At 41.5% G+C, this 22,417-nt stretch overlaps 1 protein-coding gene across 1 annotated transcript in view; it reads left to right on the top strand.

Moving 5' to 3' along the window:
• Positions 1-22,417, top strand: part of CNTN2 (contactin 2) — a 43,220-nt gene that overhangs the window by 14,657 nt on the left and 6,146 nt on the right. The window contains exons 7-18 of the mRNA XM_054980217.1: positions 1,225-1,400; positions 1,704-1,840; positions 5,185-5,314; positions 8,757-8,907; positions 9,890-10,017; positions 12,827-13,002; positions 13,253-13,373; positions 14,486-14,644; positions 14,760-14,909; positions 19,026-19,096; positions 21,660-21,894; positions 22,139-22,254. Coding sequence (XP_054836192.1) covers positions 1,225-1,400; positions 1,704-1,840; positions 5,185-5,314; positions 8,757-8,907; positions 9,890-10,017; positions 12,827-13,002; positions 13,253-13,373; positions 14,486-14,644; positions 14,760-14,909; positions 19,026-19,096; positions 21,660-21,894; positions 22,139-22,254 — 1,750 coding nt within the window. The remainder of the gene's footprint in view (positions 1-1,224; positions 1,401-1,703; positions 1,841-5,184; positions 5,315-8,756; positions 8,908-9,889; positions 10,018-12,826; positions 13,003-13,252; positions 13,374-14,485; positions 14,645-14,759; positions 14,910-19,025; positions 19,097-21,659; positions 21,895-22,138; positions 22,255-22,417) is intronic.

Consider the following 22,417-nt stretch of genomic DNA (forward strand, 5'->3'; position numbering starts at 1 on the left):
TCTCTCTGTGTGTTATGTGCTGTCAAGTAACTTCCAACCTATGGTGATCCTATGAATGAAAGACATGCAAAATGTCCTATCACTAACAGACTTGTTCAGATCTTGCAAACTGGAGGACATGGCTTCTTTTATTGAGTCCAGCCATCTTGTTTTAGGTCTTTCTCTTATCCTACTGCCTTCAACTTTTCCCAGCACTATTGACTTTTCCAGAGAATCTTGTCTTCTCATTTTAGCTTCTAGGGAGAATTCAGGCTTGATTTGATCTAGAACCCATTTATTTGTCTTTGGCCATCCTTGGTATCCACAAAACTCTCCTCCAGCACCACATTTCAAATGAATCAGTTTTTTTCCTGTCAGCTTTCCTCATTGTCCAACTTTCACATCCATACATAATAATGGGGAATACCATAGTTTGGATTATCTTGAATTTAGTCCTCAGAGATGCATCCTTAAGTATCTTTTCTAGTTCTCTCTCAGCTGCTCTTCCAAGTCTCAATCTTCTTTTGATTTCTTGGTTGCAGGCTCTCTTTTGGTTAATGATTGAGCCAGGGAATAGAAAATCTTGAACAATTTCCTCATTGCCAACTTTAAAATTGTGTAATTCATCACTAGTCATTACTTTTGTCTTCTTGATGTTCAGCTGTAATCCTACATTGGCGCTTTCTCCTTTAACCTTCATCGGTAGCCGTTTCAAGTCTTTTTCTGTCACTAATATGATATCATCTGCTTATCTCAAATTGTTAATGTTCCTTCCACCAATTTTCACTCCACTTTCTTCTAATCCAGCTTTCCTTATGAAATGCTCGGCATAGAGATTGAACAGGTAGGGAAATAATATGCATCCTTGTCTGACACCTTTGCCAATTGGAAACCATCTGTTTCCTCATAGTCTGTCCTAACAGTAGCTTCTTGTCCAGAACACAGGTTGTGCATGAAAACAATCAGATGTGGCACCCCCATTTCTTTTAACACTGTCCATAGCTTTTCATGACCCACACAGTCTTCAAATACCAAGAAAATATGAAATTACCTAGAACAATGAGGAAAACTTAAAACAGTTTTAAAGAATGCAAGTCATTGTTTACAATGTAGAATATTTGAAATGTATGAGGTGGAAGAGGAAGGAGCAGAGTGTACTGTGTTACATTTTGTTTTGTTTTTATATGTTACATTGCTCCTGGAGTTTTAAGCTGCATTTTTAGTGAGCTTTCTTTACTAATCTAGCCCCGTCCCTCGAATAAAATGGCGCAAGTTGGATGGCAGCCCAACCTCTCCATGGATCTCAACTGAGCCTCTCCTGCAATTCAAGGAGATTGACTTTGATGATGAGGGTGTTTATGAGTGTGAAGCTGAGAACATCAAAGGAAAAGACACCCATCAGGGACGTATCATCATCCAAGGTGAAGTTCCTCAGCAAGTCCATTCTCCAGGCGCAAGTTGTTATTTTGCTTGTGATCCTGTTGCATTGTATCTTGCTCCAAGCTGAGGGGAGAGAAAACTACAAATATTAGCTTTGGTGGTCTTGCAAAAGCAGGCTAAAATATATTAAAGAAATACATTTTAATCAGGTTAGGAAAATAAAATGCCTTGTGGTAGGGTTTATCATGCTGTGATAAATTCATACTGCAAGCTGAAGTTTATGAATTTTGCACTGCTTTTTGTAAGAAATTCGTGGATCTGATTTCACTCTTGTTCCTTTGTAGCTCAGCCGGAATGGCTGAAGGTCATCACAGACAGAGAAGCTGACATTGGATCAGACCTGCACTGGAGCTGTGCTGCATCTGGCAAGCCAAGACCTGCAATAAAATGGCTACGGAATGGGCAGCCATTAATTTCCCAGGTACTACAGCTGTCACTGTCAAGTGGCAGTTATCATCACCTTCATCTTCACCTGCTAAAGTCTCTGGTAATCTAATCCAGTCGTTCTTGTGGCTTTGCACATTCATTTCTTTCTGTCTTCCATCATGCACTCAGAAATAAACATGCCATTTTTAATGTGGACTGGGTATCTTAGCAATTTTATCACTCTCCCTCTAAAATCTGGTGAAGTAATCATGTTTGTTAGTTGTAGCAAGACAAAAAAAGTCAGTCTTGTGGCACCTTAAAACCTAACACATTTATTGGGGTATAAGCATCATCATATGTATAAAGTGTATTATCAGTTCATGGAGATATACATAGGGATGGTGGAAATAATTGTAAATAGATCAAAATGCAGTGAAATATAAGTATTGTTGTGCTTCAGAAATGTAAAAACCTTAATAATGATACTTAGCATTTATATAGCACTTTCAGTTTTTAAAACACTTCATATATATTTGCATAATCTTTATAGTAGCTCTGAAAAATAGGCCAGTGTTGTTACCCCATATTATGGTCTGCAACTGAGGCTGAGGGCCAAGCTACACATGACGAATGACACTTGAACGGCAAGTGGATTGAGTGGAGGGCAAGTGAACAGGGAGAAATACACTTGCTGTTCAAGTGTCATTCGTCATGTGTAGCTTGGCCCAGTGAGAGAGTCATTTTTTTAAAACTTTTATTCACTACATCCCAAAATAAAACATTTTATGCTTGTTAATTAGTTCAAATTTTTTTAATTTGGATTAAGAAATAAACATATCCTGTTTTAACCTTAGTGGAGGCACAGAATCTAATCCAATAAGCCATTATTTGATTGATGGACACATCAGTCATTTCCAATAGCTTACAAAAACTCTGTTAGCTGAAGTTTGCACATTTACTGTAAGTGCTCGTATAAGGTACAGGAAAAAGCTCCTATATCAAATTTAATCCAGTTTAGGATTTGTTTTAATCAAAATTCCAGCCCCTTCTTTAATTAGGATAAATACCCAGACCTATAAGTCTTTGTGTACAAGATTATATTGCCCAAACATACATTACCAATCAAATATTTCCAACATTTATAAATGTTAGTATGAATCATTCTGCTTGAACGAGCTATAGTCAAACACTAAGACTGAAGCACTTTGTACAAACCATCGTGTAACATTAAACATATTGAAATCAAAAAGAGTCCAGTAGCACCTTTAAGACTAACCAAGGTGCTACTGGAGTCTTTTTGATTTTGCTACTACAGACTAACACGGCTAACTCCTCTGCATCTATAAACATATTGAAGATTTCTTGGTGTTTTTTTTAATTTACATTATTTATAATCTGCTTTTCTCTCTGAGACTCAAGGCTGATAACAGTGTAAATCACTATGATTAACAGCTGGGACATTCAGTAAGATTGTAATAGGATTAGGATTGCAAAAATATGAAACAAAACATAAGTATTAACATGACATGTTAAACAATGCAGAAATTACATAGTAGGATATGCAGCAACACATTTATTTATTTATTTATTTATTTATTTATTTATGTCATTTATAGTCTGCCTTTCTCACTGGGACTCAAGGCGGATTACACAGTATGAGGTCGATACAGTCAGTATCAAGTACATTTCAATACAATACCATAAGGTAAACATATACAAGTTTAAAGACATAGCATTAGCAAGGATCCGAGACACAGTAGAAAAAATACTGGAGCTAAACATAATCAGTTCTAGGACTAACATTAGACAACATGGAGTTCTGGTTGTACATAGGAGTACATATTTAAAGCAGCAGATAATATATAAGGCAAAAATAGTGATGAAGTCTATGATCCCCAACGCGTTAGTGAAGCATCTGAGACCCCATCTCTACAATACAGCCCTCCCATTTGAGTAAAAAGCCTTTTTGAATAGTTCGGTTTTGCATCATTTGCAGAAAGCCAGGAGAGTGGGGGCTCTTCTGACTTCCTCAGGCAGGTTATTCCACAGGATAGGGGCCACCACAAAGCCCTTGTACAGGCTGCTGCTGACTTCACCTGTGTGCAGCCTGGCATCTGCAGGAGATCCTGTTCAGATGAGCGAAGCTGCCATGGAGGAACATAGGGAGGGAGGCGATCCCGTAGGTATGCTGGACTGAAGCCATGAAGAACTTTATATGTAATAACTAATACCTTGAACTGAGCACAGTAAATGATGGGTAGCCAGTGGAACCACTGTAGGATGGGAGTGATGTTCATACTCCTGCTCGCTCCCGATAACAATCGCGCTGCAGCATTTTGCACTAATTGGAGCCTCCTAGTTAACTTAGATGTGATGTCAATAGCTAGAGCATTACAATAGTCAAGCCTTGATGTTACCATAGCATGGATCCAAGTAGCCAGATCAGCATGTGTACATGATTCAAGATAAGAAGCCATCTTCCACGCTAGGGTGAGGTTGTACGTACTATGATGGTGGAAGGTACTGTCAAGTCATAGCTGACTTATGGTGACCAGTGCTGGGTTTCCAAGGCAAGACATTAACAGAGATGGTTTGCCATTGCGTGTGTCTGCATAGCAACCCTGGTCTTCCTTGGAGGTCTCCCATCCATTACTAACCAAGACTGACCCTGTTTAGTAGCCAAGATTTGATGAGATTGGGCTTGCTGGGCTATCCAGGTCAGGCTTCATTATTTTATATTCTGGGACATATTATCCACTGGATTTTAAAAAAATCTTAACTAGACTTCTAGTTAATTATCGAATTTATATTTACATAATTTAAATAAATTGGTATCTGTAATGACAAGTTGGATGACTTTCTTAGAGATGTAGCAAACGTATTCCAAGATGGGAACCTTGCATAATTATATTCAAAAGCCCTGGTGTCACTACACTAACCCCACAAAGATAGTTTCACTAATTTGGAGGATAACCTGTGGCACACTGTGCAACATGGGGCATGATAGCCGCACAGAAATATTTCCTTCATATATTCCATGGAGTGACAGATGGCATATTAATTTCCCTCATGCCATTCTCCAGGCTTCTGACAACCAGACTATTGAATACCTACTTTTCAAAGTGAGCAGGCATCCTAAGAGTTTTCTGCAGTATTTGAGCCATCACACAGTTTCAGTACATGTGCATGCAGACACATGAGTGAATAACACCAAATAGAGCATATCACAGAGCATGGCAAGCTTAACTAGTAAATGTCATACATGATGGAATATTAACAATGTCACACTACTGAGAAAGATGGTTTAAAGGTCTCTGCTGTGACAGCTCTCAGTATCTGAGTTTTGAATTTCATGTTTCGTGTTGCAACCTGACCATCTAAATCTACTTGTCTGCACAGAATCGTATTGAAGTGAATGGTGGGGATTTGAGGATTTTAAAGTTAACAATGGAAGACTCTGGGATGTACCAGTGTGTAGGAGACAACAAACATGGCACTATTTATGCAAGTGCTGAATTGTCTGTGCAAGGTAAGGTCTGGATAGTGTCAATATGACTTAGGTGAAAGATTCTCTCACCAATTCCAATTAAAAACTCTCAAGTTAAGAGCTTTAGCTCTGGGCTCTGAAATATCGGGGGAGGGGGGGGGAAGCTTGTCTTAAATACTGGCAGATTTCCATATTAAAAATGCAGTGGAATGTTTCATAATGAAACACTGATATATTGTTTTACGTTGTATTTTTCATTGTTGTATTTTGTGTGTCTGTTGTTAGTGGCTTTGAGTGAGTCTCTGGAGAGGCAGCATACAAATGTAATAAATAAATAAAGGGTTGGATCCAGTGAGGGATTTCCATTTGCAGAGTATGGTTTCCTTCCATTCCTCCTTCCACTGCAACCAAAATTTTCTCCCAGAATGCTGGGTGTCAGAGATCTGCAGCACGAGGGGGACATTAGCAAAAGCCAATGGATTTATCTGAGACTGCTTCATGGTAGATAGTCATATTTAAAAATTTACATTCTCCCAAGTGTTGCCTTGTATTTCATGCACCATGGCAGCTATTATGTTCCTGCCCATGCCCTAAGATCGTGAGCTACTGTGCCTCCCTCCTTTTCCAAAGGTGAGGCAAATAACTGTTGGGACAAGCACCTTTTCAGTTGTGGCACCCAAGTTTTGGAATGTCCTCTCCACAGAAGTTTGCCTGAAAAGGATTTGGTGTCCTTTTTTTTTTTAATTATATTTTATTCAACGTTTTCAATAATTTTTTTAAAACAACAAGAACCAATTAACAACATGCCAGTTTAAAGACTTTATTTAGTCCCTCAGGTTTTTAGGTGTATTGGCTATATATTTTTTTTCATTTTCGTTTGCTGTTTTTATTGCTGCTGCTATTTTGTTTGCATTTCATTCATGTCTATTTGGTGTGCTTTGAATGTGATGGTTTATTTTCAGTATTGTGATTGTAATTGTGTTTTAATTATGTTAGCCATTTTGGGAGCCAGTTTTTAGTTGAGACATAAAAGTTTTAAATAAATAAATTATAAAATCATAGCAAGAAGGTTCAACAAACTTAAATGTTCGTAATTTATTAATGTATTTATTAATAAATATTTATTTATAAATACAATTTATAAAGTACCTGCCGGTTCAGCTCACATTCTGCTCAGTAGTTGTGAGCAGGGAGCTGATTTTTCGCTAAGTTGTTCAACTGTTCATGAGCAGCTCAAACTGTTTGTTGGATTACTTTTTGTATATTCAAACATTACAGTACAGTCAGAAATGTGCTACACATGCACATTTCCATGCATCTTTACGATTCCCCCAGATTCCCCCTCCCATACAGACCTGTCATTGTTGTTTGGCAGCCAGTGATATAAACTGTAAGCAAATAAATCAGTCTGCCAATGATTATAAATAAAACACTATTTTTTAAAAGTCTTACTGTTTGGTGTTCATTTAAATCAATTTTGTCACCAAGGTTATTTCTCACAGGCATATTTTTGCACAACTTAACAGGAATCATAGTACACCCTCCCCCCCCCCCCCCCGCAATGTCATTTAATTGCCAGAGCTGATCATCTATGACTCTCTGGGAGAATCACTTTCACCTACTGTGCAGGTCCAAAAGTGCAAGGTAAATGGAAATGAAACTGAACTAGAGCAGCTACTGTGCAGTTGCATAGCTGTTTGGCAGCTGCTCGAGTTGGTTGGTGGCAAGGCTCAGCTCCTAAGAGTTTATGGCTGTTGAACATGATATGTCTGTCTGCCAAATTTGTTGTTGCAAATTTCACAGCACCCTTGGAGACATCAAAAAGCCCTCATCAGAGGAATGCTGCATGCTGTAGTGGAAAGAGGTAGTCCTTCAGCTATATGGAACCTAGGCCGAGAAAGGCTTTTAAAGTGAGATATCAACTGTTTGAACCTTGAACATATACTGGCTGCCAGTATGACTTTCTTGGGACTGGTGTAATATGTCTATTAAATCGAGCATTAACCAACAAACAGGTTGCCATATTTTACATCAGCTGCAGTTCTTAGATTGTTTTTAAGGGTAAGCCCCATGTAGGACAAGTTACAATAGTCTAGCATGGACCAGCACAGCTCTTTGGGGAGGCAGGTTCTGTGCATGATGAAGCTGAAAGTAGAGACTCTTCAGTCACCAATTATTTTTCGAATAGGAGTAGAGAGTATAATTAAATGTCTGGACTCTTTGCTGATTCTGTCAGAAACAGTTTGTTACAAGCAAAAAGTATAACACCCTCCAGGACATGCTCTTTACTGACTAGCATTACGATGCCTTATGATATCAAAATTGCTTATTGGGTAATACCATAATCATAACCTAACTCAAATATCCCTTTGTCCTTCACAAATATTGAGGCATTATTGAAACCAAGATTGAAGTATACCTATCAGTTAGATACAGCATGATTATGTATGTATGTATGAATCTAGTACTAATATAAAATGCAAACCTAAAGGGACTGAACAAGACTTATCTGTGGCCTCCTTGTCTTGGATGGTAGAAACCAGCAAGCAAACACAGAGAAACTTCTGAAGAGCCTGCTGCTTTGTCATAAGATCAAAGAACTGAGTCAGATTTCAAGTTCAGCAGCTTGCCTAGATTTCAGATTTTGATTTTGAATTGATTTCCTGCAAACTTTCTACACAGATTCAAAGCTTTATTTGTTGCTGTTTTAAATTTAACATTTCAAAACAGGTTTGGGGGTTAATACTTTGATTCTTCAATGTTGTGAATTTAATTTTAGGATTCTTCAGGATTCAAAAATCAAATTCCTGAACATTTCCCAATGCTGGCATCCATGGTGAAGAACATGATCACATTTCTTTTTCTAGTACAGTGAACAGAAATACAGTTCTATGAACAGTTACGCCAGTTGAAGCCCATTGATTTAAGTGGGCTTTGACAGGAGTAATTCTGCATTGGATTGGATTGTTATTCAATTTATGAATTCAGATTTGTTTCCCGTGTACTGAACAATGGGCCATGTCAGTGTAAGCAGATGAGAGCCAGTTTGTTGTAGCGGTTAAGAGTAGCAAAACTTTGATCTGGAAAACCAGGTGTTTAGTCACAGCTCTCTCAGAACTCTCTCAGCCACATCCATCTCACAGGGTGATTGTCCTGAGGATAATAATAACACACTTTGTCAAGTGCTCTGCGTATGGCATTAAATTGTCCTGAAGGGCAATATGTAAATTAAATGTTGTTGTTATATTTATTGTTACCTGCCTTGGATCTTCAGTCATCAGGAGAATGGTGAGTTTCCAGTTGTAATAACACTTGGACACTTACACAATGCATTTGTGTCCAAGTGTAAACAGAAAGCCATGATTAAGAGAAACTGTGAAATATGCCATTGCAACCTTTGCACCATTCTAGAATCCACTGGAAACTTTTATAATTTCCATGACCCAGAATTAGTTAAATCTCTTTAAAATGCATTTCCTCTTAGCTCTTGCTCCAGATTTTCGCCTAAACCCTGTGAGGCGACTGATACCAGCAGCTCGAGGTGGGGAAATCATCATCCATTGCCAACCAAGATCTGCACCAAAATCAATTATACTGTGGACCAAAGGGACTGAACTTCTGAACAATAGTCCCAGGTACCAGAAACTTGTTCATTGTTAGATGTAAATATCTGCAATCATTTGTTCTCCATGGCATGATTACCCTGCAGGTTTCTGCTTAGCCTGGATCTAACGTTTATTTCACCTGATCTGGTGTGTATTTTCTTGGAAGAGCATTCCACTGCACTCAGTGCGGCTTGCTCCTAGGGATGTATGTTTAAGAACACAATCTTAATCCATCGGGGACAGTATCCTTTTATATGGTTCTGCTGTAAATCCATCAATTGCTTTAGAAGATACCAAGATATCTGTCTTATCCAAATAGAGGTATAGTGGGGAAACATGACCTACTGGTTTCAAGATGGCATATGGGAGTTCTATACTCACTTTATAGGGTACTACACTTCTTGGATGGGAATAGATCTTGGAAATACAGCCTACGTTGTCTGTGAGAAACAAGAAACAAAGCCTGAACTGTGAAGAAGTGCCTTCCACAGTACACAAGACAATTGGCATAAGATTGTCTACTCTTAAGTGGTTTGTGGAGAAACCATAAAAAAGTAAACCTTGAAGGCTTTGTACAATGGAAACAGCAACATCAATCACATCATTGTTAAGCAGCTTGGAAGAATAGCACGCAGCACCCTTCTAATAAGTTCCTTTCATCTATGGGGATATTCTAGTTCTATATGTTAGCATCTAGTTTTGTATATTAGCATTTAGTTACCATTAAGCCAATAGATTTCTTTCTGGTGACGATTTTGCTATTCACTGTTCTGGCCTGCTGAATAGAGAAAGTCTTCTGTTAAAAATTTCAACAGGGATCAAGAGTAACTTACACCTGTTGCTAATTTAGCTCTAAAATTCTTGTGTATACATTATTTTTTAGATTTTACCCATTACATGTTGCATAATTAATCTGTTTCTTGGTTCTGCACGTCTAATAGTTTGACTTGGTGATCTGTGCTTGCCCGTACCATCTTTATTTTTCTTTTGGTGGGCTCTTTCTCCTCTGCAGCATAACTATTACTCCAGAAGGCACTTTAATCATTCGGAATATTAGCAAATCAGATGAGGGAAAATACACCTGCTTTGCTGAGAATTTCATGGGCAAAGCAAACAGCACGGGGATCCTCTCTGTTCGAGGTAAGGGTGTTTTTCTGGTGGAGCTGAACATTGAAATAGAAAGGGTAACACATTTTGTCAATACTTTTGCTTTAAAAAAATCAGCAAAGGGAGAGTACATGAACCCAGAGAGGTAGTTTTGACCTTGCCGCAAAAAGAACTTATAGCACCTTAAAGAAAACAAAATTTTATTCCAGTATAACTAGAGACTATTTCTTCAGATGCAATGAGTGAATCTTCATGATGCAGACATTTTATGTAGGAGGATGAAATAAAGAAGTAGGACCAGGTATTGGAGAAAGTACAGAGTGAAATGTAATTATATAAAATTCAAATCAAATTAGGAAAACTACAGAGACACTAGTTATGCTAAGCTATAATGTTATGCTAACACCTATAATGGAGGAATCGTCTCATGTTTTGTCTCCCTTTTGTTTATAAATTTTTTATTTTTTAATTACTAATCGCAAAAACTACAAAGAAGGGAAAAAGGGAACAGGGGGAAAGGGAAGAAACAACATATAAAAAACACACACTACATCTACAGGTATTGCATTCCCTTCAATTATTGCATTCCCTTCAATTATTTAAAGTTAAACTTTCTAATATGCTATTAGATTGGTAGATCTTATAAAATATGAACTACAGTCAGGATCAGATCTTCTCCCCCACCCCCGCGTCTCAGTCGCAGCTCTCTGAACAGCTACAGTAGCTGTGCTCACTACCTCCTCCCCATTCCCCCCTTCAGATCCTAAATCTTCTCCTTGCTGAAACTCTTGATGATTAAACACAAAGTCCCTCAGCTGTGCTTCCGATGTTATCTTGTAGGCTTGGTCTTTATAACTGAACCAGATGCCTTCCGGAAATAACCATTTGTATTTTATTTCACGCTTCCTCAGAAGAGCTGCAAATCTTTTATATTTGAATCTTCTTTTCTGAGCTAAAAATGGAACGTCCTTCAATATCTTAACCTTGTTACCCAGAAAGTCTAAGTCCACATTGTATGAATTATATAAGATGGTGTCCCGAGTCTTCTTAGATGAAAAATCAATAATAATCTCGCGAGGCAGCTGACGCTTCATTGCATATTTTTGAAGATGTCCGGCGGACTTCCAGAATATCGCTTTTTAACTCTTCTTTAGTTGCCTTTGCGAATAACACCAAAAGTTCCGACACTAAGTCCTTTAAGTTTTCACTCTCCTCCTCCTTCACATTCTGAAGATGCAAAACCGTCTGTGCACGATCCACTTGTAACCCTATCAATTGATTCTCCAAAAGCTTTACTTCTTTGTTTGTTGCTTTCATGAGTACTGCGTTTTCCCGAGCAGACTGCTCTGCCACAGACGCTACGTCTTTAATGGTTTTCACCTCGTTTTCAACTGAACCAACCCTTTGACCGATTTCATTTAGCTTATCAACAAAGGGCTTCATAGCTTCAATGACCGACCGCTTAACCACCTCTTCAACAGACTCTCCTTTCCCCTGCAAAGCAGCCGAAACAGATTTGCCCAGAGCCGGGCTCTGCTTTTTCGTCGCCATCTTAGGGTGGGGGGGGGGAGTCCACCAACTAAGTTCCAAAACTCAATGAAGGGCAAGATATCCGAACCTTCTTAGCTTCAACTCCCACCAATCCTTCGCATACGCTTAGAATAACAGAAGGGATTTGCTTACTTTCAGGTTTTCACCTTAAATCTGCTTGTTGCCGTTCTCCATGGCCCGGCAGCACGTGATGTGCTGCGCAAGTCTGCCGGCCTCCGTAGGAGCAAATGGGCAATTTACCCCCTTCATCGACTTCAGGGGGCTCTTCCCGCAGTGCTCCGGACCCTGACCCCCTCACTGGGAGTCCTGGGGGTTAACCCTCGCAGGCCAACCACCCGGTCAGGCTGCTTGGGCGCTTCCTCCCGGACCTGCGGAGAGGAGCGTCCGACATGGCCGGGAAAATGAAACCGAATCTGTTTTGTCTCCCTTTTGAAGCTCTTTCACAGGAGAATTGTCACTTTGTTACTGAAATAATTAAAAGAAACATTCTGTTCTGTTTTGCCACTTAAGCACTCTACGGAACTTACATGGATTAAGTTCCTTAGGCTGGCACCATTGTCATCCTTCTCACTAGCTGTTTGGATGTGGAGAAATTGTAACAGAGGTGTTTGGACCTTTCTGACTTTATCCATCTCTGTGTTTGTCTATCAGGGTGACTTAAGGGGTTCTCCTTTTCTCCATGAAGATAGTTTCTGGATTCTGGTGGGTAGACATGTTGGTCTGCGGTAGAAGAGCAAGATTTGGGTCCAGTAGCACCTTTAAAGACCAACTAGATCGCCAGGGTATGAGATTTCTAGAGGGAGCTTTGACTCCTGAATGCCCATACCCTGGAAATCTAGTTGGGCTTTAATGCACTACTAGACCCGAATCTTGCTCCTTTTTCCATTTCATCCTTACCTGAAACCTGTGAGGTAGATTAAGCTGAGAGAAAATGACTGTCCTGCAGTCACCCTGTGAGCTTTTTATGGCTGAGTGCAGATTTCAACCCAGATCTCCTTGATCTTATCTTCAGAACTACGTCATTCTCTCTCTCTCTGTTTCTATCTTATAAAAAATAACTTGCAAATCTATTTCTAGAGGTCTTTGTAGTTCATCTCTTTCCAAGCAGAAATACTTATAACTTTGTGTCACATTTTTATCCTGCCCTTCCTCCCACCTCAGGGTGGCATACATGGTTCTCTCTTTTATCCTCACAACAACCCATAAGGTAGGTTAGGCTTAGAGAGCTATGGACTCTGATGTACCCGAACACCCTCTAGAAATAATACCTCTATTTCATGATTCTCTGCAGATGCAACCAAAATCACTTTGGCACCATCCAGTGCTGATATCAATGTAGGAGAGAACATTTCCCTTCAGTGCCATGCTTCTCATGACCCAACAATGGACCTCACCTTTACTTGGAGCCTGGATGACTTTCCTATTGATTTCACCAAGTCTGAAGGCCATTTCAAGCGAGCAAGTACTGTGAGTACTGCAGATTGCACACTGATAGCGTATGATCTCCAAAAAACTAGTCACAGTGAAGACCCAAAGATTTTTCTTTTGTTGGGTATCATTTGCTCTTTGCTGTATATGATCATTTACCAGCCTCCAAAACACTGCAGATACAGCCCTGACTCCTACTGCCTACCACTACTCATTTAATCCCATGAGTTTTATTATTCCTAACTTGGTTTTAACATTGTGCCTGTTGGATTCTGTCTCCTATTCATAGAAAGAGAGTATTGGAGACCTCATGATCTTGAATGCTCAACTGAAACATGCTGGCCGCTATACATGTACAGCCCAGACAGTGGTGGATAGTGCTTCTGAGTCAGCCAAGCTGGTTGTAAGAGGTAATTTTCCCTTTTTGCTGCTTGTAGGGAATAGAACGGCCACAAAAGTTGCCTCTTATAATCATGCTCCTGCTCCTTTTGTGTTAAGGACGTCCAACCTTTGTATTTTCAGGGCCACTGTATTTCCCTGACAGCTTCCAAGTGGAAAGTATATTTCATATGCAAACTGGTTCTTTTAGGAATATGTTCATAATAAAGTTGGTGCCATCTATAAGCAAGTGCTTTCTAGCTAGAGGGTACACGCACTCAGGAACAGCATTACATATAATTGTGTACATTTATATACTGTGTATAGAATAAAAATAAGAGAGAGGGAACGTTTTGTGTTTTTTACAACCTGAAAATAGTTTTCTTTTCCTTACCCATAAACTTGGGGCATATGCTTTACCATGTCTTTATTAAATTTCAGTAAGGCTGCCTAATATCAGATAAAATTGCCTCAAAAGTGGCCACCCTTTTGCCACAAATTGAAGATAATTCAGATTTGGAGGAGATTGTTACCTCTCAGATGTTGAAAAATGCCAGTGTTAAAGAGCTGTCTCATGTTCTTTCAAGAGTTATATCTTGTAGATTTTTATACTGCAGATTGTCAAATATTGATTTAGGTGACTTCATGGTTCAGGATGTAAAGATTTATGCAGTTGTTCTTTTAATGGTCTGAAAACTCCCCAGTGAAACAGAATGTATCGTTTAGACAGATTTTTTTAAAATTTAAAACTCCAACTAATTTAGAATCCCCCAGCACAAGAGCTAGAATTCTGTTTGACAATTAGAAAAACTCTATCCAGAATAAAAGCTTGCCTAAAGTGAAGAAGGGCAAGAGATTCCTGGTATACTGAATATTAGTAGGCAGGTGAGTTTTGAGTCCCATAAAACCTGAAATGTACTAGCCCAGAATTATTCAGTGTACTCTGGTATTCTTGCTTAAATAGCAAGAATAGATTCATCCTCAGTGCTACCTTAAAGACAAAAAAGCAGAAATAGAGATTTACAGAATTCAGATACAGCTGACAAGTCCACATGTGAATCTAGATGTTAAACTTTGCATTAATAATTCACAACTTCAATGAGATGTTGCTATTTTTGTTATTGTCATTCTCTCTTTCTGGTAGGTCCGCCAGGGCCTCCTGGAGGTTTGGTGGTGAGGGACATAAAAGACACCACTGTGCAACTGAGCTGGAGTCGAGGTTTTGATAACCACAGTCCTATTGCCAAATATGTCATCCAGGCCCGCACTCCACTCTTTTTCAACTGGAAGCAAATGCGCACCAGTAAGTGTCTTGAGGGCAGTGGCCCACACTTTGTGTGCTTCACTGTGAGGCTTCACTTCTCTTCTTGTGGAGCTGCTTGCTCTATTTGTTCTATTCTTGTGCTTTTGGGTTATAGATCCTGCAAATATTGAAGGTAATGCAGAGATGGCCCAAGTGGTCAACCTAATACCATGGATGGATTATGAATTCCGAGTCCTGGCCAGCAACATCCTTGGTACTGGAGAACCTAGTGTACCATCTACCAAGATCCGCACCAAAGAAGCTGGTGAGTACATGTATTTGCTGAAAAGATGACACCTGGCAGCAGCTGCAGGACAGAACCTTGACTCACAAAGCAGTAGATGTCACAGTCAAATGTGCTTATAAGTGTACATGACCTTTGTATTTTTTTTAGGACTATAACTTCTCTGAAGGAGTCCCGTAGTGCAGAATGGTAAGCTGCAGTACTGCAGCCCAAGCTCTGCTCATGACCAGAGTTCAATCCTGACGGAAGCTGGGTTCAAATACCCGGCTCAAGGTTGACTCAGCCTTCCATCCTTCCGAGGTTGGTAAAATGAGTACCCAGTTTCCTGGGGGTAAAGTGTAGATGACTGGGGAAGGCAATGGCAAACCACCCCATAAAAAGTCTGCCAAGAAAAAGTCGTGATGCGACATCCCCCCATGGGTCAGTAATGACTAGGTGCTTGCACAGGGGACTGCCTTTACCTTTATAACTAGGGGTGTGCAATTCGGGTTTCTGAAACCCGAAAGAAACCTGAAACAAACTTGTTTCGGGTTGTTTCGGGTTATCCGAAATGTTTTGGGAAACCCGAAACGTTTCGGGTTATCCGAAACAACATAACCCGAAACGTTTCGGGTTGTTTCGGGTTGTTTCGGGTTTTTCAATGGGAAAATGCCTCCGTCTTCCCGAACGCCTGGGGGAGGCATTTTCCCACCGAATCAAGCCAAAATTGGTGGGGACCTTCCTCTAACTCCTCTCTAACAACCCCCCAGGTTTCAGACCGATTGGACTTTGGGGGGCCATGTTATGGCCCCCCAAACCAGGTCCCCCTATCCTCGCATAAGAAAGGGAAGGGTGAGCATATTGTTAGCTTGCTGCTGCTCATCTTCTTCTTCATTATTTCCTATGGGGAAAAAATGAAGAGGCAGGCTTCCTTTGCCAGGGGTGGCATTTTGCATGCAAAATGCCCCCCAACCCTCTGGGGCCCTTCTCCCACCTTTCCTCCCACCCCCCACCAAGGCTCAGCCTGCTCCCACTTGGGGGGGCATTTCATGGCCTCCCCAAGTAGGTGCTCTTTTCTCTACTACAGCTGGGGGAGGCTTGTCTTGCCAGGGGTGGCATTTTGCATGCAAAATGCCCCCCTACCCTCAGGGGCCCTTCTCCCACCTCTACTCCCACCCCCCACCAAGGCTCAGCCTGCTCCCACTTGGGGGGGCATTTCATGGCCTCCCCAAGTAGGTGCTCTCAGCCCCCAAAGTCCACCCCCTACAGCCCCACACAAACCCAATTCCCCCCCCCCAGCTGCCACACTCAGACCCAAATCCCCACATTAGCCCCTCACAGACCCAAATTCACCCCCAGCAGCCCCACACCCATAACCCCAGGAACAGGCTGGCAAAGGCCAGCCCTCTCCCTTTGTTCCCTATGCTGGGAACTTCTAAACTCTCTTTCCCTGGGCAATTCTGCACAGCCCAGGGATGCCACAATGGTGGGCACACTTCTGAGTGCCAGCTGGTCCCTGTGAAAGAGCACCTGAACCACAGACACCCTCCCTCAAATTCCCCCAACACCTACAGAGATGGCTGGCCAGCCAGCCCCATTGTTCCCTATGATGGGAACCAACTGCACAACAAAGAATAAAACACGAACACAAAATAAAGTTTTTTAAAAATTATTTTCTCCCTTTCAAAGTACAAGTAGGCAAAGCATTATGACACATTACACCAGCAGTCCCCCACACAGAAAAATAACACAACTCACTTAACATCAGAGAATCACAAAAGCACAATTCCTGTCAAAAACACTTTATTTCTTGAACAGCTTTAGGTTACACAGCAGGGGGGCACACCAAAGGGCATTCCAGCATTCCAAAAATAACACAACTCACTTAACATCAGAGAATCACAAAATCACAATTCCTGTCAAAAACACTTTATTTCTTGAACAGCTTTAGGATACACAGCAGGGGGGCACACCAAAGGGCATGGCAGCGGTATCTTACACAAAAATAACACAACTCACTTAACATCAGAGAATCACAAAAGCACAATTCCTGTCAAAAACACTTTATTTCTTGAACAGCTTTAGGTTACACAGCAGGGGGGCACACCAAAGGGCATGGCAGCAGTATCTTACACAAAAATAACACAACTCACTTCACATCAGAGAATCACCCAAACACAATTGCTGTCAAAAACGGTGAAGTGGGTTGTATTATTTTGTGTAGTACACTGCTATCATGCCCTGTTGTGCCCTCCTACTCTGTAACCTAAAGCTGTTCAAGAAATAAAGTGTTTTTGAAAGGAATTGTGCTTTTGTGATTCTCTGATGTTAAGTGAGTTGTGTTATTTTTGTGTAAGATACCGCTGCCATGCCCTTTGGTGTGCCCCCCTGCTGTGTATCCTAAAGCTGTTCAAGAAATAAAGTGTTTTTGACAGGAATTGTGTTTTTGTGATTCTCTGATGTTAAGTGAGTTGTGTTATTTTTGGAATGCTGGAATGCCCTTTGGTGTGCCCCCCTGCTGTGTAACCTAAAGCTGTTCAAGAAATAAAGTGTTTTTGACAGGAATTGTGCTTTTGTGATTCTCTGATGTTAAGTGGGTTGTGTTATTTTTCTGTGTGGGGGACTGCTGGTGTAATGTGTCATAATGCTTTGCCTACTTGTACTTTGAAAGGGAGAAAATAATTTTTAAAAAACTTTATTTTGTGTTGTTCGTGTTTTATTCTTTGTTGGTTCCCATCATAGGGAACAATGGGGCTGGCTGGCCAGCCATCTCTGTAGGTGTTGGGGGAATTTGAGGGAGGGTGTCTGTGGTTCAGGTGCTCTTTCACAGGGACCAGCTGGCACTCAGAAGTGTGCCCACCATTGTAGCACCCCTGGGCTGTGCAGAATTGCCCAGGGAAAGAGAGTTTAGAAGTTCCCAGCATAGGGAACAAAGGGAGAGGGCTGGCCTTTGCCAGCCTGTTCCTGGGGTTATGGGTGTGGGGCAGCTGGGGATGGATTTGGGTCTGTGAGGGGCTAATGTGGGGATTTGGGTCTGTGTGTGGCAGCTGGGGGGGAATTGGGTTTGTGTGGGGCTGTAAGAGGTGGACTTTGGGGGCTGAGAGCACCTACTTGGGGAGGCCATGAAATGCCCCCCCCCAAGTGGGAGCAGGCTGAGCCTTGGTGGGGGGTGGGAGTAGAGGTGGGAGAAGGGCCCCTGAGGGTAGGGGGGCATTTTGCATGCAAAATGCCACCCCTGGCAAGACAAGCCTCCCCCAGCTGTAAGTAGTAGAGAAAAGAGCACCTACTTGTGGAGGCCATGAAATGCCCCCCCAAGTGGGAGCAGGCTGAGCCTTGGTGGGGGGTGGGAGGAAAGGTGGGAGAAGGGCCCCAGAGGGTTGGGGGGCATTTTGCATGCAAAATGCCACCCCTGGCAAAGGAAGCCTGCCTCTTCATTTTTTCCCCATAGGAAATAATGAAGAAGAAGATGAGCAGCAGCAAGCTAACAATATGCTCACCCTTCCCTTTCTTATGCGAGGATAGGGGGGCCTGGTTTGGGGGGCCATAACATGGCCCCCCAAAGTCCAATCGGTCTGAAACTTGGGGGGTTGTTAGAGACGAGTTAGAGGAAGGTCCCCACCAATTTTGGCTTGATTCAATGGGAAAATGCCTCCCCCAGGCGTCCGGGAAGACGGAGGCATTTTCCCATTGAAAAAACCCGAAAGAAACCCAAAACAACCCGAAACAAACCCGAAATGCTAAACCCGAAATGGCTAGCTGTTTCGGGTTTTGCTGTTTCCGAAACAGATTCTTGTTTCGGGTAAACCCGAAACAAGAAACACGAAACAGAGTGCCTTTGCACACGCCTATTTATAACTTCTCTGACATATTTAAAATTAATTATGCTGGCTCCGTGTTTATACTATGTGCTTGCTTTAGCCATCCCAAACAGAGATCTTTTCAGCAGTTTAAAAATGTACTCATGATATACAAAATCAGTTTACAGGATCAATTGAACATTCTATTTGAAACAAAGTTTTACTATTGAGCTGCAATTCAATCTTCTTTAGGACATGGCTGCTGCCTTTTTTTATTACATGGTGGGTTTTGTCTCCAGATTGCTTGGCTTATGTTTTCTAATTTAACTCGTATTTGGTCTCTTATCGGGGAATAAAACAGCCCCTACAGTTGCACCATCCGGGCTCAGTGGAGGAGGGGGAGCACCTGGGGAACTCATCATCAACTGGACGGTAAGCTAGCCACAAACCATGCAAAAGAGGCTGTTTTCATTACTAATGGGTCTAAGTTTGTGGGTAATGAGATGCTGATTGTACATCTTGTAGGAATGGGAGGAGAGGGAGAAAGTCATTCATGAACCCCCTTATAAATTTGTTGCATTTATATCTGGTCTTCCCTCCACTGTGAAATTCAAGACAACTCACTCAGCAAAACTGGCACTGACCAGACTAGCCTAGCTTATCTTCAGTGTGTTGTGTCAATCACCTACCAGCTACAGCAGACTTATGTTTGAAGCAACATTAGTCTATTAGTTAAAAATGTGATTAGGGTGGCTGCATTTCTTTATGTTGCATTCAGCAAATCACTTTAATAACAACAACAACATTTGATTTATATACTGCCCTTCAGGACAACTTAATGCCCACTCAGAGCGGTTTACAAAGTATGTCATTATTATCCCCACAACAAAACACCCTGTGAGGTGGGTGGGGCTGAGAGAACTCGAGAGAGCCATGATTAGCCCAAGGTCACCCCGCTGGCTTCACGTGGAGGAGTGGGGAATCAAACCCAGCTCTCCAGATTAGAGTCCCGCACTCTTAACCACTACACCAAATTGTTTCTCTGTAAACTCTATATAGTGTCAGTTTATGGAAATAAACACATTCAAGTTAACGTGGATCTTTAATAGCATTTTAACGGTAGCTGTATGACCTAAATCAATGATTTCCTACCTATAAGATAACACATGGGAGCCCCCAAGAATTTGCAGGGAGCATCTCATTTTTCCCACCCTCAGCATGTCCTCTTTCCCTTACTTGCCCCTCATAGCTTCCTCCCCCTTTCCTGCTTCCTTCTCCCCTTACCATCCACCCTTTTCTGCCCCCATCTTCACCTTTTCCCCCTCCCACCCAGCACCCTCTCCTCTATGGCCCAGTTGTGTGGTGCTGGCTGAGCCAAGGCCAGCTGCATGACAGAGAACTTGGAAGGACTTGTGGTGAGTACCTCATTTTTCCCTCTCTCCCTTTTCCCTCACTATTTCTTCTTTCCCTCCTCCAGGCAGCCTTCATATGCTCACCCTTCCCTACATCCTTCTCTCCTTCAAACCTACTAAAAAACTTACCTTTTGTCTGCCCCCCCCATCTTCATCTGCCCTCATATTGATTAATTTACTTTATTTATATACTGCCTTTCCGCACAATGGGGACAAAAAGCAGGTTACATCATTCTCTTTGCCTCCAATTATCCTCACAAACATCCTGAGAGGTAGGCTAAGCTGCGTGTGACTGGATCAGAGTCTCCCAGTGAGCTTCCATAGCAGAGTGGTGATTCAAACCTGGATCTCCCACATCTTGTTCTGAAACTCTAATCACTACACTGGCTTGATGGAGGGGGGGCTGCTGTTGTGCAGTAGAAAGTAGCCAGGCCTGGGTGAGTCATGCAAGTTATGTGATATCAAGTGGCCTGGTGGTTGCTTCTGGGCCTGGCCTCAGTGAATCTTTCCTCAAAGGCCAAAACAGCCCTGGAAAGACCCCACCCACGCACACACATTTAATGACAAAAAACAAGTCCTCGAGTACTAACAAAACTGTTGTGGTTGCCTAGCAACAACCCTGAGGGCATCTGGTTAAAGCTAGAGGTGATCCTTTTATCATTTTTATGTGTTTTTTTTAGATTTCAGATTTTTCTGCAACCTGGGGCATTTTTTCAGGTGTGTAGGAAGTTCTGTCTTGTTCATTCATGGCACCAATCTCTGGATTTAAGTATCTGCAGATCTTTGCCACTTGGCTATTAGTATATAAGATACAGTTAGGTGTATGTATGTACCCCCCCCCCCACACACACATACATATACGCTGTAGAAAATAAGGATGATAGTATTCTGATTGAGTACTTGGGGAGAAAGTCTATGCAAATAACTCAAAGTAAGTGTCTGGGGCTTATGGGACTTACAGGAAAGTGCCCTTATGTTTGAGGCTGGAGCACACATTCTGGTTACAGCCCTAAAAAGAGATTCTCCGTGGGAAGTGATATTTCCCCATCTCATTGCATTTGGAAATGCCTGCCCCATGAAGTTTGGCTGCCAGTGTTCTGTGTTTTCATGTCCACTTCTATAGATGATTCAGGGGCCTGGAGATTCCAAACATGGCAGCTGAGCACTCCACAACGAGGACTTCTGAATGTTACAGATAAGGCAGGGATATCTTGCCATTGACAGCCATGTGTTTTCTGGCTCTAAATCTGCCAACAGGTGGGATGAATTTAGTTAATGCAATGAAGGTGGTGATGATATAGATCAGAGTATGTGTATACCAATAATTGCATCTATTACAAAGTCTGAAGAATAATTGGGAGTTTTTTGCCATATAAATAATATTTGTCTACACTGGGGGCCTAAATTGATATACACTAAATTTCAAACTGTGCTATTGCTGACATTTTAGTCCCTGTTGCCTTCTTGTTGATTTTCACTAGTTGTATGTTGTAGACATAAGTCTGTAGCATGTGTTTTGAGTACAAAATCTGAACCCAGACCAAGGTTGAGGACTTTAGTTTTGGTCTCAATGTGTATCTCAGCCAATGCACCGGGAGTACCAGAATGGAGATGGTTTTGGATACATCCTGTCTTTCCGAAAACAAGGCATCCAGACTTGGAAGAAAGTAAAAGTGCCTCATGCAGAATCACTGCACTATGTTTATCGCAATGAGAGTGTCGCGCCTTATACACCCTTTGAAGTGAAGATCAGGGCCTTCAACAGAAAAGGAGATGGGCCAGAGAGCTTGGTGGCTGTTGTACACTCTGCAGAAGAAGGTAGGTGTATGTTATAAGGATGGCTTATTTCCAAGTATTGTTAAGGCTCAGCTGTTTTTCATTCTCCATAGAGCACCTAATGAAGCTAATCAATATCATTATTAGGGGATATTTCCTGTCATTCCTCAGTGATAGACCAAATGTCTGGCTACTGATTCTTCTCTCATAGATATTTTGAAGTTGGATAAGCTTCATCTGCAATTAGAGGCTATTTAAGTAAAGTACTGTTATTGTAATATGGCAGAACCAAGAGTGGCTCCATCTAACATTACCGTCACGGGAGTTATGGCCACAGAAATGGATGTTTCATGGGAGCCTGTGGAGCAGAGTGACATGAATGGAATTCTTTTGGGCTATGAGGTAAGTAATAGGAAGGACTAGAATTGGAATAATACTTAAGCTAAGCTCATGTGCATTCTCTTCGCAAAGAAGGGTTGGGGAGGTATGATTGAAATAGTCCCTCCTAACTGCTTGATGGGCTGTGATTCCCTATCCCAGCTCAGTCTGGTTAGCTTTATAACAC

The sequence above is a fragment of the Eublepharis macularius genome, chromosome 5, assembly GCF_028583425.1.
Source record: "Eublepharis macularius isolate TG4126 chromosome 5, MPM_Emac_v1.0, whole genome shotgun sequence".
NCBI lineage: Eukaryota > Metazoa > Chordata > Lepidosauria > Squamata > Eublepharidae > Eublepharis > Eublepharis macularius.